At 33.1% G+C, this 16,053-nt stretch overlaps 1 protein-coding gene across 1 annotated transcript in view; it reads right to left on the reverse strand.

Moving 5' to 3' along the window:
- Positions 1–274: 274 nt before the first annotated feature.
- Positions 275–16,053, reverse strand: part of SMC3 (structural maintenance of chromosomes 3) — a 31,357-nt gene continuing 15,578 nt past the window's right edge. The window contains exons 14-29 of the mRNA XM_019725112.3: positions 13,396–13,499; positions 13,120–13,219; positions 12,539–12,699; positions 12,051–12,192; positions 10,356–10,506; positions 8,026–8,178; positions 6,524–6,675; positions 5,588–5,746; positions 5,091–5,198; positions 4,498–4,606; positions 3,742–3,989; positions 3,445–3,657; positions 2,866–3,057; positions 2,534–2,711; positions 1,545–1,651; positions 275–687 (exon numbers count right to left, since the gene is read on the reverse strand). Coding sequence (XP_019580671.1) covers positions 616–687; positions 1,545–1,651; positions 2,534–2,711; positions 2,866–3,057; positions 3,445–3,657; positions 3,742–3,989; positions 4,498–4,606; positions 5,091–5,198; positions 5,588–5,746; positions 6,524–6,675; positions 8,026–8,178; positions 10,356–10,506; positions 12,051–12,192; positions 12,539–12,699; positions 13,120–13,219; positions 13,396–13,499 — 2,349 coding nt within the window. The 3' untranslated portion in view covers positions 275–615. The remainder of the gene's footprint in view (positions 688–1,544; positions 1,652–2,533; positions 2,712–2,865; positions 3,058–3,444; positions 3,658–3,741; positions 3,990–4,497; positions 4,607–5,090; positions 5,199–5,587; positions 5,747–6,523; positions 6,676–8,025; positions 8,179–10,355; positions 10,507–12,050; positions 12,193–12,538; positions 12,700–13,119; positions 13,220–13,395; positions 13,500–16,053) is intronic.

The following is a 16,053-nucleotide window of genomic DNA, read 5'->3' on the forward strand; positions in this document are numbered from 1 at the left end:
CAATGACCAGGACCCCACCCCCTGCAGATTTTGATTCAACTGGTTGAGGGAAAGACTCCAGCAGTATCCAGTTTTCAAAAGCTTTACCCCATGGATGTAAGCATGCAGCAAAATTGGGAACCACTGATTAATTCAACAGTATATGAAATCATATTTTAAAAATCTTCTTTTAGGTGAAGGCAAACCTTTTCTTAGGCAAAGTAAAAAATACATATTTAAGAAAAGCTTGTTTCTAATTGTACAACCATAAATGAAAAGCCACATAAAACACAAATTAGTCATAAAAGCAATTATTTAATTGAAGCTATAAAAAAAGAGGCAATATAATTGATACAATAATTAGGAAATTATATTTAGCATGTTTCAAGATTTAAAATAGGAGCAGGACACTTTACAAAAAGTTGTGTGGGAAATAAAATTCTTAAACTATAAGTAGAAATGTAACATTACAGCATATCTTATAAAATACAATGACAGAAATATAAAAGAACTATATGTGTGCTCTAAGTCTGAAAACTATCATAATGACCAGATGTTTAGGTTTACATTTACAGCATGGGTATGGGAATCATATTACTAAATACATCTTCCAAACCAATAGGGAATATTTTCCAATTAACCATGAGTGGTATCATCTTCCACAAAGTCCTTGGCCATCTCTGCTGTGATCACATCAATATGACTAACCTGAAGAATAAATGTTAAAAAACAAAATCTGTTAAATCTTAAAGAAATGTATCAGTGTTCCCACTATTAGGGTAATATTTAAAACATACAGCCAGCCTATTACCTATAAATTTTATTTACCAAGTCAAATGATTCTAAAACTCTGACTTAATAAAACCTTTATAACGGTGTTTGTTCAAAGTGTAAGTTTAAAAATATTCTGCATTTTACACTCTTGAAGATACAGACAAAAAAGTTGACCAACCACATTTTTGTTCAACCTTTATTATTTTGCTATTTCAAAAAATCATAAGGCTTAAAATACCAGGAACAGCTGTGTGGTCCATCCAAATACAGAGAGTGCCCAAAAAATGTATACACATTTTAAGAAAGGAAAAAACTGTATTAAAATTGTAATACAATGAATGACGCCAGCATTCATTTGATTAACGTCATCTTTTGAGTGAATGTCATACTACACATTGCTACCGTAAGCCAACTTCGATTAGTTGTTGAAAAGTAACGAACAGTAATACATGGATAACATCTCTTAAAATGTGTACATTTTTTGGCACCCCCAGTATAAATGAACGTACAAAACTGTTAAAGACTGTGCATTAAATAAGCACTAAATAGACTAATAGGAAGATACTGTCTCTTACTGCCTATGAAGACAAAATCAATGCAATGAATGCCACAAAAAAATTGCTAAACTTCAAAGGCATTTGAAGTAAATGTTTTTTCTTTACAAAGACATTATCAGATAAGCAACAACTTTCTAAGTTTTCTTTCATGACTTAAGTAACATAAAGTAAGAATTCAACAAATATAATGGATTACATATTACATGAACTTAAACTTCATGTAAAAAAATTTACCTTGTTTCTGAACTTTACACCATAGAATTTATCAGCTGACTCAAGCAATTCAGGCCTAAAAGTAGTTGTAATAAATTGAGCATGTACAGCAAGTTCCATTATCATATCTGTAAAAAAAAATAAAAAAATGAAAAAGTACTTGAATGAAACTCTTTCTCAGATCTCAAAATTTTAAAAAGCAACTATCTTTACTTTTAACCTAAAATTCAAAGTAGTCTGTGACTATTTTTCATGCATGACCCTACAAAAATTACCAAGTTGATTTTTCAAATTAGGGATAACTCTTTAACCCTAGTATCTTAAACTTCTAACACAGCATCAGAAATTATGTCTAAGTAAGATAAGTTTTCTGACACAAAATAACAAAAGACAACCTTCCCCACTACCCACTCCCCCAAAGATCTTTTGAGCTTACTAAAGATCAGATACAGGTTTGATTTTTTTAATTAAAGTTTATTGGGGTGACAATTGTTAGTAAAGTTATATAGATTCCATGTGTACAATTCTGTATTATTTCATCTATAAATCCCATTGTGTGTTCACCACCCAGAGTCAGTTCTACTTCCATCACCATATATTTGATCCCCTTTACCCTCATCTACCACCCCCTCCCCTTATCCTCTGGTAACCACTAAACTATTGTCTGAGATACAGGTTCTTTGTTAAACACAGAATCAACATTATGACAGAGGCTACTCATACATTGAGAAAAACAAGTTTTAAAATGAGAGACTTCTGTATAGAAGTTTAACTGAAGTAGGATTTTCAATTGATTCAAAGAATTACATTTATTTCTCATAGAACTAAACTTTGTAAATTAGTCTAATACTAAATTTTTAAAAACCTCTTCAAAGAGAAATTTTATGTACTGAATACATACCCTGTCTATTCCCCCCAAATATCCCAGGCAACAAAGAAATCACTATAAAAGAGGTAAGCTATCATTTTTAAGCAAATTTTCACTGTTAAGTACAAAACCCAAAACATACCTGACACAGCCTTTCTGTGCTGAGCATCCAGAGCCTGGTCAATCTCATCAAACAAGTAAAAAGGAGCTGGGTCACATTTCTGAATGGCAAAAATCAGAGCAAGAGCTACCAAGGATTTCTGTCCACCTGAAAGTTGTTGCATTTCTCTCATTTCACCTTGTTTTCCTGTAAATGACACCTGAGAAAACATTTACATTAATATCCTAAAGGGGTAGAATCATCATCACCTCTTCCAATTAAACTACACACAATACACCAATTTTGATTTGCAAAATAGTCTACAAATTCTACTATAGTAATCGCTGAGGAAAACTGGATGTAAAGGTATTTACCCTAATTCCAACTCCAGTGAACTGGTCAACTGATGGGACACTGCTTTGTGACCCAGAACCCCTCTCACTTTCACCACTCCCTTCTCCTTCATCCTGAGACTGACTGCCCTCCACATCTCCTTTCTTCATCACCAAAGTAGCTTTGCCACCAGGTACCAACTTCTGGAATACTTCGCTGAAGTTCTTGGATACCTTAAAACAAAGAAATACATATAATTGGGTGTCAATTCGAAAATAAATTTTGCTTAGGTGAAATAAATAAGGAAGCAAGGTAGGTAGTCAATTTGAATATAAATTTTGTTTAGGTAGAATTATACATATTACGGCTTAAAACAAAGACAAATATTTAAAGGCAATCAGAAGTATATTTTTTTATCTTAAGAATAACAGATTGGATCCTCTTAAGAGCTGTGTAAAACATTCTAGTTACTATATTAGCAACCTATACCCTGGATTTATTCATACGTATTAGATCCAACTATCAGTGGAAAAAAGGCTTTAAAATCTTTACAAACTGAACAATAAACTGAATAGCTAAAGCTTTTGTCCTGTGTGTGTATTAACTAAATAGAAACATACCTGTTTGAAAGTTAATTGAATAGCTTCATATTTCCGAAGTTCAAGTACATTCATCAGTTCCATGATTGATTTGTATCCCCTATCCAACTCTTCTTGTCGCTTTATTAACTTTTCTTTCTGCTCAGAGAAATTTACAAACTGATCTAAAGCTTTTTTGTTAACATGGCTGTACTTCTTCAGTTCTGTGTTGCACTGTTCAAGCTTTCGAAACAACTATAAAGGAAAAAAAAAATGTACACATATATTCACCTATAGGAACATTTGAAATGAGATTTCAAATTTAAAACCAAGATTTACCTGTTTGAGGCTCAGTGTTTGGTATTTTTCAAATGCTTCTTGGGGAAGTGATCCAAGTTCTCGAATTTTCTTCATACACTCTTCTTTCTTCTTCAGTAGCATGCCTTGTCGATTTGTCATTTTTTCCAGTTCTTTAGTATCATGATTTATAGCATCCATGTGTTCTTTTTCCATATTTTTCCAGCGCTCCATACTCTTCTGAAGCTCCTTAATTCCAGCTTCTGTTTTATCGATGGAATTGTCCAAATCTAAAATGTGGAAAAAACCAAGTTAGGCCATAATACCTATTTTACTAGCCCGAGTGTTATCTGACCAAAGATTTTATTTTATTGGTCAAATCTATCAAAATAAATAGTCTTTTTCAATGCTTAAACTTTACTGTGAAATTCATAAAACACTTAATTCAGGACAAAATTAGGAGTTTACACTAAAGTCACTCAAGTATAGTTCTTATAATTTAATGTTTATGTTTACAAAAACAAAAAATTTTCTTCTCAGCAACTATGTGATAAGAAACTTGATTCAGCCATTTAATTCTTCTGTCAACAATATTTACAAACATTTCAATAAAACAAAGATTACTATTTACAATCACCTCCCAAACTCCATTCACTATAGTTTATGATTGATGAAAAACACAAAATCATTAGTTGCATTTGCCTATTTGGATATTTAATTTTGTAGTAAACAATGTTATAAAACGAATGAGCTAAATTTAACTTTTACTAAAAAAAATTTTACTGAATAAAAATTCACCTTCTGATCGTGCCAAAGTATCTTTTACTCTTTTATTGATGGCTTCAAGTTCTGAAGTTGTAGCAGTGAGAACAGTACCCCCTTCTGTCTCTCTCAGTTCATTAAGTTCCTGCAAAACAAATGGAATTTGAGAATTAAACCACAAAATGTGAATTTTGTTAGTTTCAAAATGTTACGACTACCAACAGTTTCTATAGCTGTTATGTTTGAATAAATATTCAAGAAAATAAACTTCATATAATTGCAAATACTTCAAGTATCCATTAATGGGGGAAAATTAATGATATAATTAGTTAAAAATTTCTCAGCATCTGACTATTATTGAGAAAATATATTAATAACTTTTACTACATACCTAGAATGTGCCAGGATAACCATACAAAACAAGTATTACTGTTATGCCTATTTTACACGAGGCAACGGAAGGTTAGAAATATTAAATGACTCGTGCAAGATCATACACCAGGGGGTGGTGCCAGAACTCAAACTCAAGGCAGGCGGTCGGACTGCTAGTCTGTCCCCCAAGTCCAAGCTCTCATATAAGCACTTTCAAAATGTTACAGTCATCAAGGAACTCTCAAAAAAGAACATACCTGTTCTACTTGGTCCAAGCGTTTTCTCAAATTCTCATTGAGATAAGTCTCTACTCGAGTAATAATACCTTCTAATTTAATTCTTTCATTCAGCAACTGTCTGTTTTCCTAGAAGAAGAAAAGTATTTGTCTACATAGGCATGCACATTTCACAAAAGGAATGCTGTTGATCCGCTGTCATCTCCATCACTTGTGTTCAAGTGAGCCGAGATGGAATTTTATACACTTCTAAAAAGTCCAGTATTTTCATTTTCTCTCTTCAGAATGCTAAGATTTTGTGCCTGGTTCTTTTACAATGAAGATTTCTTGTATAACCCTAACATATATAGAAAAGTTTAGAAAAACTTATTAAAACCTTACTTTATTTATTCTTATAGATTTTATAAGCCCAAGTCTCATTATATTTTCTCAATATTCTTTCACATTCCTTTATTAGCAGGACATTTTTCACAGTAGCCAGTAATCAACGAAAATTTTTCTGTCAGTTGTGTACTTGCCTGCTGAAGTTGACGTATTTCATCATTCAGTGCATCTACTCTCTTTTGATCTTCCAGACTAAGTTGAGAAAGCAAATCAGTTCCCAGTTCTGCTTTTAATGATTCTCTGGTAGATTCCATAGCATGTAAACTAGCCTCCAAACTTTGTAAGCTACGTTGCTGTAAGAAAGATTACTCATCTATTAATAAAAGTATTAGTCACTGTGTTAATTATAATAGTGAAAAATTGGAAACAATCGATATTTGTAACAAAGTGAGCTAAATAATATCAACTCGATTAAATATTAGGTATCCATTAAATTTGATAACTACAACTATGTAGCAACAAGAATATTTATGATGCAGCACTATGGAGCTGTGTGGAACAACATATTCCATGATCAAACTATATAAAAATCTTCATACATATTCATAAGAACAAAAAAAGTTGCTAAAATGTGTGAGGATGATATAATTGTGGGCAATTAAAAAAAAAAAAACTTTGTTGTTTTAGTACTATTTATGTACCAAATTAACAGTATTGCCAAACAGCTTCACATTTATTAAAACCAATATGTATTATCACTTTTAACAGCAGTTAAGTTTACTTTCTACTCATTTTATTACTCTGAACACAACGCAATATTGAAAAAACTCCATAAATAGTACTTTACAGACAAAAATGGTTACTGAAAAATTAATTACTATAAGATAGTACTATTATGCCATAGTTCAAAATGCTTATTTGTTTAATGAAGTTGGAAAGTCTGAATGTAGCCTACAAAAGGATATTTTGGATACCAATCATCAGTCTAAGTGTGGTATAAATGTACATATCCAAAAAAGTATGGGAATAAACAAAAACGAAAACTGAAATCGAAGGATAACCTATGTAACATATGGTCCACTCAATTCTATATAATTAAAACATTTGTAACAAAAGGCATACTTACGAACCTTCGGCATAAAGGTTTTCTCTGACTGCTGCCTCTTTTCTTTTAGCATTTTCATTTCTGATAATATGCTATCGCGAGATGCTTTAAATTTCCTTTGCTGAGTCTCTATCTGCTGCATTTGGTTCATCAGCTGATCAATTTCATTATTAATCCATATACAAGGCTAAGGAAAATTCTCTCCAAGTTGTAAATACACCTTACGTTGTAAATTCTTTTCAGTTCTTATAAGCACATTTTGTATCCCCCTCCTTTTCTTTACGCTTAAATAAGTCATTTCCTCAAATCTATGGACCATAACAATGCTGAATTAAATACTACACTAATGGTGTTCACCTCAATTCTCATTCAAAATAATATATATACTATTTTACTAATGGCTATAGCAATCAATTAATCAACATTCTCTGGAAACCCTATAGAAAGCTAAATGAAACATAATAGTATTTTTAAAAATGTTTTCATACAACAAATATTTACTGTGTAATCTATTATCCTTAAAGCCTTATATAAGGGAGTTGTTTAAGAGGCCTTGCCATGTGGAAGAACAATTCCACCTCACTGGATTATGAAATACGGGAAGGTTAATACATGCTGTCAATATCCTTTTTGTTAGTATTTCACCATGCTTTCTTAATGCTAACATCTGCCAAATTTGGGCAGTTCTTAAAGTGTGCTATGCAGATTCCTGCAAAGTCAAAACTAAGATGTTTATTTCTTTACCTTTTCCTCTGTGCTACTGCTTTCACTGATAGCACAGAGGCTGTAAAGTCGTATTTAAAAAAAAAATACGTTTCAATTAAGAACATCCTAATGAAGCAGCAAAAATGATTATCTATTTTTACTGCACATACCTGTATTTTTGTGTGACATAATGCAAAGTGTACATAAAGCACTTTTGCCATATGCCACCACTGTTGCTTTAAGAAAATGCATAGACACAACTTTTCAATGGTTGAGCTGAACTAACCATTAATGGAAAACCATTGGAAAGAACTGCAAGAGAACTAAGACTTCGACTGTGACAGCCACTTCCTCCACAAATACTAAATATGAATCAAATGTCCTAGACATAGTAACAATGAATGGACATTTTCAACCCTTATATATTTAACTTCTGTGCTATATGTAGCATTCCTGATACTCCCCACCTGTCTTCCTTGAAACACTATCCTGGTTTTCCTTCCAATTTCCTGACCAATCCTCCTCAATCTTTTCTGTGACCTTAAATTTTCAATGTTTCTTGAGTTTTTTCTCTCAGAAGTAGACTCACTGCTATTAGCTATTCAGCAGCTAAGCAAAGGATCAAAGCTAAAATAGTTTTCAGTTTTCCTGTCTTCAGAAGTTAGACAAACAATATAAGCTTCTGTGCTTAAAGTCAAAGTCAAAACACATGGAATCCCTCCCCCCCACTGTATGTATGAGAAAACACACCTAACATGCAAAAGATTATATATTCCAACCAAAATGCAGTTTTTTCCACAGTAGCATAAGACAAAAAGATATTTTCAATATTCCTGCGCAGGTTTTCATTGAGCTTTGCTTCAAGCTCACCTAGTTCTTCTTCGGCTTTTCTAACATCTTTTTGTAATTCGAGTCTAGACTTCCTTGTGTCATAATAACCTCCAGTTAGAGCACCCCGATGACTAACTTGGTCACCTATAAACAAAACATAAGGTAGTAATTCTGTATAACTTCTTTGCTAAATTGACTTATAATCCTACAACTAATCTAAAGGCTTTACCTAATGAGAATGAAAAAGAATTTAAGCTACTCTGAAAAAATTCTGCTTTCTAATATTAAAATTTGCATTTAAAACATGTACCTTCTAGGATATGAAAGATAGTTTGGGGAATATAACCAATAACGTAAATATTTTGTAGGGTGTCAGATGGGCACGTCTTATTACGGAGACCACTTCATGGACGGTGTAGATGCCTGACCACTGCACTGTACACCTGAAGCTGAACAATATTGTATGTCAACTATAATTTAATATATATAGTCACAGGATATGGAGTACAGCACAGGGAATAGAGCCAATGGAATTGTAACAGATATATATGATGTCAGAGGGGCAATAGATTGGGGGAGGGGTTATCACTTTGTAAGGGGTGAAACGTCTATTACATTGCTTTGTACACCTGAAACTAAAAAAACAAAAAAAAACCAAGAACAAAAAAAAAAAATACCTTCTAGGTGAGCCTGAACATCTGCCCATAAAGAAGGATGTTCTAAAGACTCATGGAGACATGTCAACAGGACACAGAACCTAGCTTGGAATTCCCACTGGCCGTATTTGGAAAAATTTGAACATCAAAAATAATCATAACAATGTGGTAACACGCTGAATAAAAAAGAATCCATGAATCACAGTGATATTGAAAAAAAATAACAGAGAGGGCTTTCTTTACAGAAGAGTGACATCTAATAAACACAGAAGCAATGACAGAATTTAAAAATCACCATTTTGAAACCCCTACTGTATTAACTGAGTCAGGGAAGGGTCAGCAAAAGGATGCTAAATCATTGGTAAAATACGATATTCACATATTCTTAAAGGATAATGCCACATACCATTTATTAATTACAAAAGGGAAACAGCTTTATACCCAAGAGATTTGCTACTTGTCAAACTTAGCATCACTAACAGTGAGACACATTATGTGATACGATAAGTACTTATCACTCATGCCAAGAATGTTTAACCTAAATCTAACGATGGGGAAGCAAGAAAACAAATCCAGAAAAATGGGACATTCTTCAAGAAAGTAATTTCTGGAGGTAGGAACAAAAAAATCTTTCCTATATTGAAAGGATCTAAGGAGAAGACACTGCATGCATCCTTGATTGGATCCTGGATAGAAAAATATTTTGAATGTGGTGATCACTTCATAAAGTGTATATAAATGTCGAATCACTATGTTGTACATCTGAAAACTAGTATATTGTATATGTCAACTACACTTTAACAAAAACGTAAAAAAAGAATTGGGGGACAATTGAAAAAATTTGAATGTAGACACTTTTTAGATGATTATTGTTAATATTAAATCTCTTAGGTGTAACAATGATACTATAATTATAAAAGAGATACAGTGGGGGGGAGAAGGGGCGGGTTACCTTCTTTCATCAACACATAAATTATAAAAACAAGGAAAACACACAAAATGAGGGCAGGTGAACCTATATACCAGAGCTTCTTAACCTGGATTCCACAGATAAAATTCAGGAGATCCATGACTTGAGCGGGGGGGAGGGGGGGAATTTACATCTTTACTTTTATACTAACCTCAAATGAAATTCCTTCCATAATGAATGAGACAAGAAACATAGTATTATCAATACTTGTGACTTTGTTACTAAGAGAAATAACAGCTATTTTCTACCAGATAACACTTGTCACTAATCTCAAAATAGTTTACATGCATCAGTTACTTCAAAATTATGACTTACTAGACCCACTACTAAATCTTGTTGAATACGTTAATTATTACGTTGTAGTTTTAAAAATGTTGCGATAACCACGCCAATTTGCTAATTGGTTTCTTTTTTATGATCCAAGGTATTTTATGCATTTAAAAACATTTTGAGAAAGGATCCACAGACTTCACCAAAAGAGTACTTGATCCAAAAAAAGTTTAAGAACTCCTATTACAGACCAAATGATTACACTTAAAGAGACATCAACTAAATACAAAGTGTGGACTGTTTAGATTCTAATTTGAATAAACCAACTATTTAAAAAATGAAAAATAACTGGACATGAATTTTCAAATACTCTCAAAACAAAAATGGAATTTATCTGTTCAAAGCTAAGAATTATTATTACAAACCTTCCAGGGTAATGCAGTCCATAGTGAAAGCACGGGCCAGCTGGGTTGAAACTTCCATGCTACGACAAATAAGTGTTTTTCCAAACACATGTTTGAAGGCCTTGTCAAATCTGGGATTGTACCTCAATTTACTTATCATAGGAATAGCATCCTAAAAGTGAGTATTTTATCATCAAGCAAAAGGATAACAACACAGTTAATTAAAATGTGTTAGCAGAATTATGAATTACATCTTTATGAAACAGAAATAAACACAAATGCCTTTATATTTCAAAACTATTTGTTTTTATACTGTAGAAGTTAGAAAAATCATTCTACTGAAATATCCTGGAAATTGTACTTATGTAACATCCCGGTTTTCAATAGAACACAGCAGTAAAAGAGCTTAGTGGCTATGGAGCCAGACTGCTCAAGTTCAAATCCTAGTTCCACCACTTATCAGATGCGTGCTCTGGACAAGCTGCTTAACTTCTCTATGTAAGTTACTTCATTTACAAAACTGCAATAACAGTAGCTTTCTCATAAAGTCGTTAAGACTAGACGAATTAACACATGTGAAAACACAGGATAGCACCTGTCACATAAAAGAGCAAAATAAATGTAAACAGTATTTCCTCAAAATACTTTTATATCTTATTCAAAAAAAAATCTTTTCAAATAAAATTTATTTTCCCCCCTTCTTTCCGAAACTGTTAGAGCAAGATTTTAAGAATTTTTAAAGTAGGAAATAAATCCTACATAAAGAAAAATGCAATATGTTAAGCTTAAATTAATAATTATAAAGAGAACACCAATATAACCAGCAGTCAGGACAAGAAACAGAACACTGCTGACAAAAACCATGAGTGTGCCCCTTTCCTAATCAGATAGTGACTACCTCCAGGAAGTGACCATTATTTTTAACTTTTGTGACAATCACTTTCTTGCACTTCTTTCTAGTTCTATTATCCCAGTTTAGTTTTGTTTTTGTAGTGTAAAGGGAACCACATTACATGCATTCTTTTATGTCTCGTTCACAAGTCACATTTGTTCATGCAATCAGTTTCTCCTCCCCCAAACTTCAAAGATAATTTGTTGATTTAAAAGAAAAAGCTGGACCTCTGAGAAGCTTATAAGCTTCTCACTGTTCCACTTAAATTGCTGATCATTCTCGTAGGGTTTCAGCTTTAACCTTAGAGGATAGTAAAAATAGTTGCTATATAACCATGAACATTCTGAAACCAAATACCTCAAAGCAATCACATTGTTTTCAAGAATGGTGTCTGAAAAATATTTTTAATCCATTTGTAAGTATACCAGCTAGTGACAAAAGCAACCTTATGCTTTTAGAGCGTATCATCTTGCTTTTAAATTTAATTTACAAGCCATTTTAAAAAGTATATTCAGAAAACTTACGAAGTTTCACTTTAAAAGACAGTTCCTCAGGGAATTCTTCTCCAACACCCTAACCTTAATTTTGTCACCCTGGGATACAGTCTCAAAGCATCCTGCACTTATGTATTTTAACACTTTGCACATTTTCAAAAATTTCTTTCATGTTGTGGCTGTGACCTGTTATCCCTACCCCTCAATGACTGTGCTCCAGGGAAAAAAAGACATGTGTGTCTCACAAGCCAGGGAAATTCCAATGTATGTGCTAAAATTATGAGAAAAAGTAACTTATTGAAAGAAAGATCTTAATATACACCAACTCACATTGGTTTCAGGATAGGCAGTATCCCTTACATCTAACTTGTTAAGAGGCAGAAAAGTGACCTCTCCAGGAAGATTCATTTTATTAAACTCCATCAAAATCTTCGTACTGACTTCATCTGAATCAACAATATGATAAAATAACCTATATGTAAAAAGAACAAGACACATTCTTATTGCTAGACTTTAAAGTGCTTGAAACATTTAAATACACAATTCACTTCCTTTCTATCCAATCCAATGGGGAGGGGGAGAAGAACTACTTAGAAAATTCAAATGGAAAAGAGAGAAAGCTCAAAAAGGGAAAAGTCGTAGCTTCTACAGTTAGAAACAAATAAATACTTGGCATCTACATATTTAATCAGAAAATTAAGTAACTGAGGATACAAGAAGATAATGGGAGACATATTGTACTAAAACTGTAAGTTGTTTCTTAGTTATTCTTATTCCCTTTCCTTTAAAAACTAAAAATATCAAGCAAACAGTCTCACCTGTTTCCAGCAGTGACTTCCACACATGTGTAGAAGGCAGGCTCACATTCAAAGTTATTCATCACGATGCCATGATAGCCATTTTGAACATGCTGGTTTATTCCTTTTCGACGAAAATGGTCTAGCACTTTGTTTATGCTGTCTATTCCATTTAAAATGGCCTGTTTAGAAGTGAAAAATATTAAAATAATTTGCAATGGAACTCTTGCTATTGAGAAATAAGTCCATTACTATAATACATTAAAAAACATACCAGAGGTTACACTAAAAACACCCTCCCAACAACACATCCCCCCTTGAAATATGCCAACTACACACAACACCTTATATTATGGGTTCTGTTCTATGACACTAGCATTAAAAACGGGTTCCTCATCTAAAAATCAAAAGTGCTATCATTAATAGCCTGGGTGGTAATAAGGCTGCTTAAACAATACTCATCATTTATAGGACAAGTGATTTGTACTCTACCCTTATTTATTACCTGGAACCAATGACCTACAGAAATCAAAAGCTAATACATATTTGTGTGACAGTAATTGACTCAATGTAAACTGAGGTAATAAAAAGAATCTGCCCACCTTTCCTGTTGCCGCTCTAAGAAGCTGCTGTTTCTTTTCAAGATCTTCTCTTTTAGCAGCAAGTGCTTGCTGTTCTGCATTCTCCTCTCTCCACAAGTAACTAATCAATAAAAATTACTGTCTTTAACTTTAAGAGCATTAAGACGCACTAACAGCATACAATTTAGAGTAAAATACTGAAATCAAACTTGAATAACTTATAACTTAAAGACCATTTAACAGCCAGTAACTAGCATTTTTCAAAAAAAAATGAGGCACATTTTAGTCTATACTAACTTTCTTTCACTTTGTAATTCATCTTTCTTATTTTTCACTTCATAGTATTTTCTGTCCAGTTCTTCTACTCGAGCTTTGACTTCATTAAGATCCTGATCCAGTTTCTATGGAAATAAAAATAATTCAAATTAAAAATCTAATTTCATGCAAGCTAACCCATAGTGACAGAAGGCAGATCAGTTGTTGCCAGGAGATGGGTGAGGGGGCCATAAGGGAAAAAAAGGAGGAATTACCAAGGGGTATAAGAAATCTTTTGGGGTGATCAGCAGGCTTGTTATCGTAATTGTGGTGATGGTTTCACAGGTGTATACACATCAAAACTTCTCAAATGATAAATTTTTCATATATGCAATTTATTATATGTCAATGCTTCAATGAAGCTATAGAGAACAAATTTTAAATTTTTAAAAACTGTCTTTAGACAAAAGAGCACATCAAAAATATAAACCATAAAATGAATTACTCTAAAAAATATTGCTAAAATGAAATTTGTTCATTAATGATCTAAACCTTACTGCGTCTATAATACGTACTGCAGAATATTAGAAAAATTACATTCGTAAAAACTCAAACACTGTAGTACACACTTTTCATATACCGCCCCCTCTGTACATACACATACACACACAACTATAACACAAGAGATTTAGGATTATACTGAGAAGCAAGAGGCTGTATTTTGCATAACGTAATCAGCACTGCGAAGTTATCTCTACCCAATATAAAGGAGAGAATTCACCTTAACAAGTAGTCATTTTGATACCCTAAGGTGCGGCTAAAATACTGGAAAATAATGAACTTCAAGCCTGAAATAGAATAAATAAAACCTCTGACTGGAAAATCTTAGTTTGTCACCAGGCTCTTTCAAAAAGGAAGTTTGATGTTTCCAAGAACTCAAGACAAAATGCATTTTATTTCAGGAAAGGACATGTAGGTATCATAGCTGAAACTATCCTGTCTACCCGCATCAACCCGTGTTTGCCATTCCCTCCATAAAGTATCCTGACCAAAGCACATTAGACTCTCAGGGCCAGTAAGCTACTGTCTATTACTCTTGGTCATTGTTCCTACCAGATGAGTTGTTTAGTGTTACAGAGTCAGTTCTGTTTGCTCCCAAATGTTTTTGTTTTGGCTGTGATTACATTAAGTATTAAATAATCTGAGAATGTAAGTACAAAGAGTTGTTTAAAAATTTGATTTAGTTCTGGACACACTCAAAGGTGACTCACTAAAAACTGAATAGACAAATCAACTTTAAAAGACTGGGAAGAAATGATTACATACATAAATGTATGTATCAATATATAATACGTACCTTTATCAAAGTAATTCAAAATGTCAAATCACAAAATCATTTATATACCTCACTTCATAAAGCATATAAATGTCTAATCATCATGTTGTACACCTGAAGCTAATATTGTATGTCAACTATAATTGAAAAAGTCACAAAAAGGCAACACCAAGGAACTGGTACAGATTAAAGGACATAAGAGAAACATGACAACTAAATGCAATATATGATCCTAGAGTGAATCCTGAATTGAATTCTATTCTCATCCAACTTTAAAAAGAACTGTATTTACATGTGTGGCTCATAAAAAGAAAAGTCCCCTGGGAACTCCTATCGCTATTCAAACTCACAAGAAGCATCTTGGGTTCTGCTTCAAAAGACTGGTACACACTCTGGTGGGAGATGTTGGTAATAAGGGAGGCTGTGCATGTGTGTGGCAGGGTGAATATTAGAAATCTCTATACCTTCCTCTCAATTTTGCTGTGAACCCAAAACTGCTCTAAAAAAATTAAGTCTAAAAAGAAAGATTGACACATAAGCATACATTTATCTTTTTAAAATAAAATACTTAAGATATGTAAATAGGTGGTTTTATGTATATAAATAACACACATACATATTGTATATAAAATATATACATACACTCAATATATTAAGATTATATGCTTTTTAGTGGCTTTTTTGATACATCAATCAGACCAACTGGTGCAGACTTCGTGGAGTATGAGTGTTCCTTCTGGGTATGTACATATATACCCTTCTCACCCTACACTGGTCCTACACACTCCCTTATCATTTCCATCATCCTCTAATCACCTATACTGTATAACCACACATATCACTTAAAAAAGCATTTCTCTCTCTCTCTCATTTTAAGTGTGAGATCTTTTTTATTCTGGAAGTGAGTTTATCTTCTACTTCAGTTTTTAAGGAAATACTAGATAGACATGCATAGTAAATAATGTTTACTTTAGAAAATGTTATAAAATCATTGCTTTAACCAAAAAACGTATTCTGCAGTTATTAAAACTAACAGAAAATTATTATAAAGTTATGTATGTTTCAAGATTTGTATTTTACATTAAAATGAAGAGTAGTTAAGGTACACACTACCAATTCACAAAAATGCATTTCAAAATATACTCAATCTGGGTCTGCTGGGTGGTTCAGGTGGTTGGAAGCTGCGCTCCTAACACCTAGGTTGCTGGTTCGATCTCCACATGAGCCAGCAAGCTGCACCCTTCCACAACTAGATTTGTGAACAACGGTTTGACCTGGAGCTGGGCTGCCGTGAGTGGCCAGTGTGAGTGGCTGGCAGCCAGCGTGAGTGGTGGGCAGCCGGCATAAGTAGCCGTCAGTCGGGG

This window comes from Rhinolophus sinicus, chromosome 15 (genome assembly GCF_057876585.1).
Source record: "Rhinolophus sinicus isolate RSI-liver-muscle chromosome 15, RSI-T2T, whole genome shotgun sequence".
Classification (NCBI taxonomy): Eukaryota; Metazoa; Chordata; class Mammalia; order Chiroptera; family Rhinolophidae; genus Rhinolophus; species Rhinolophus sinicus.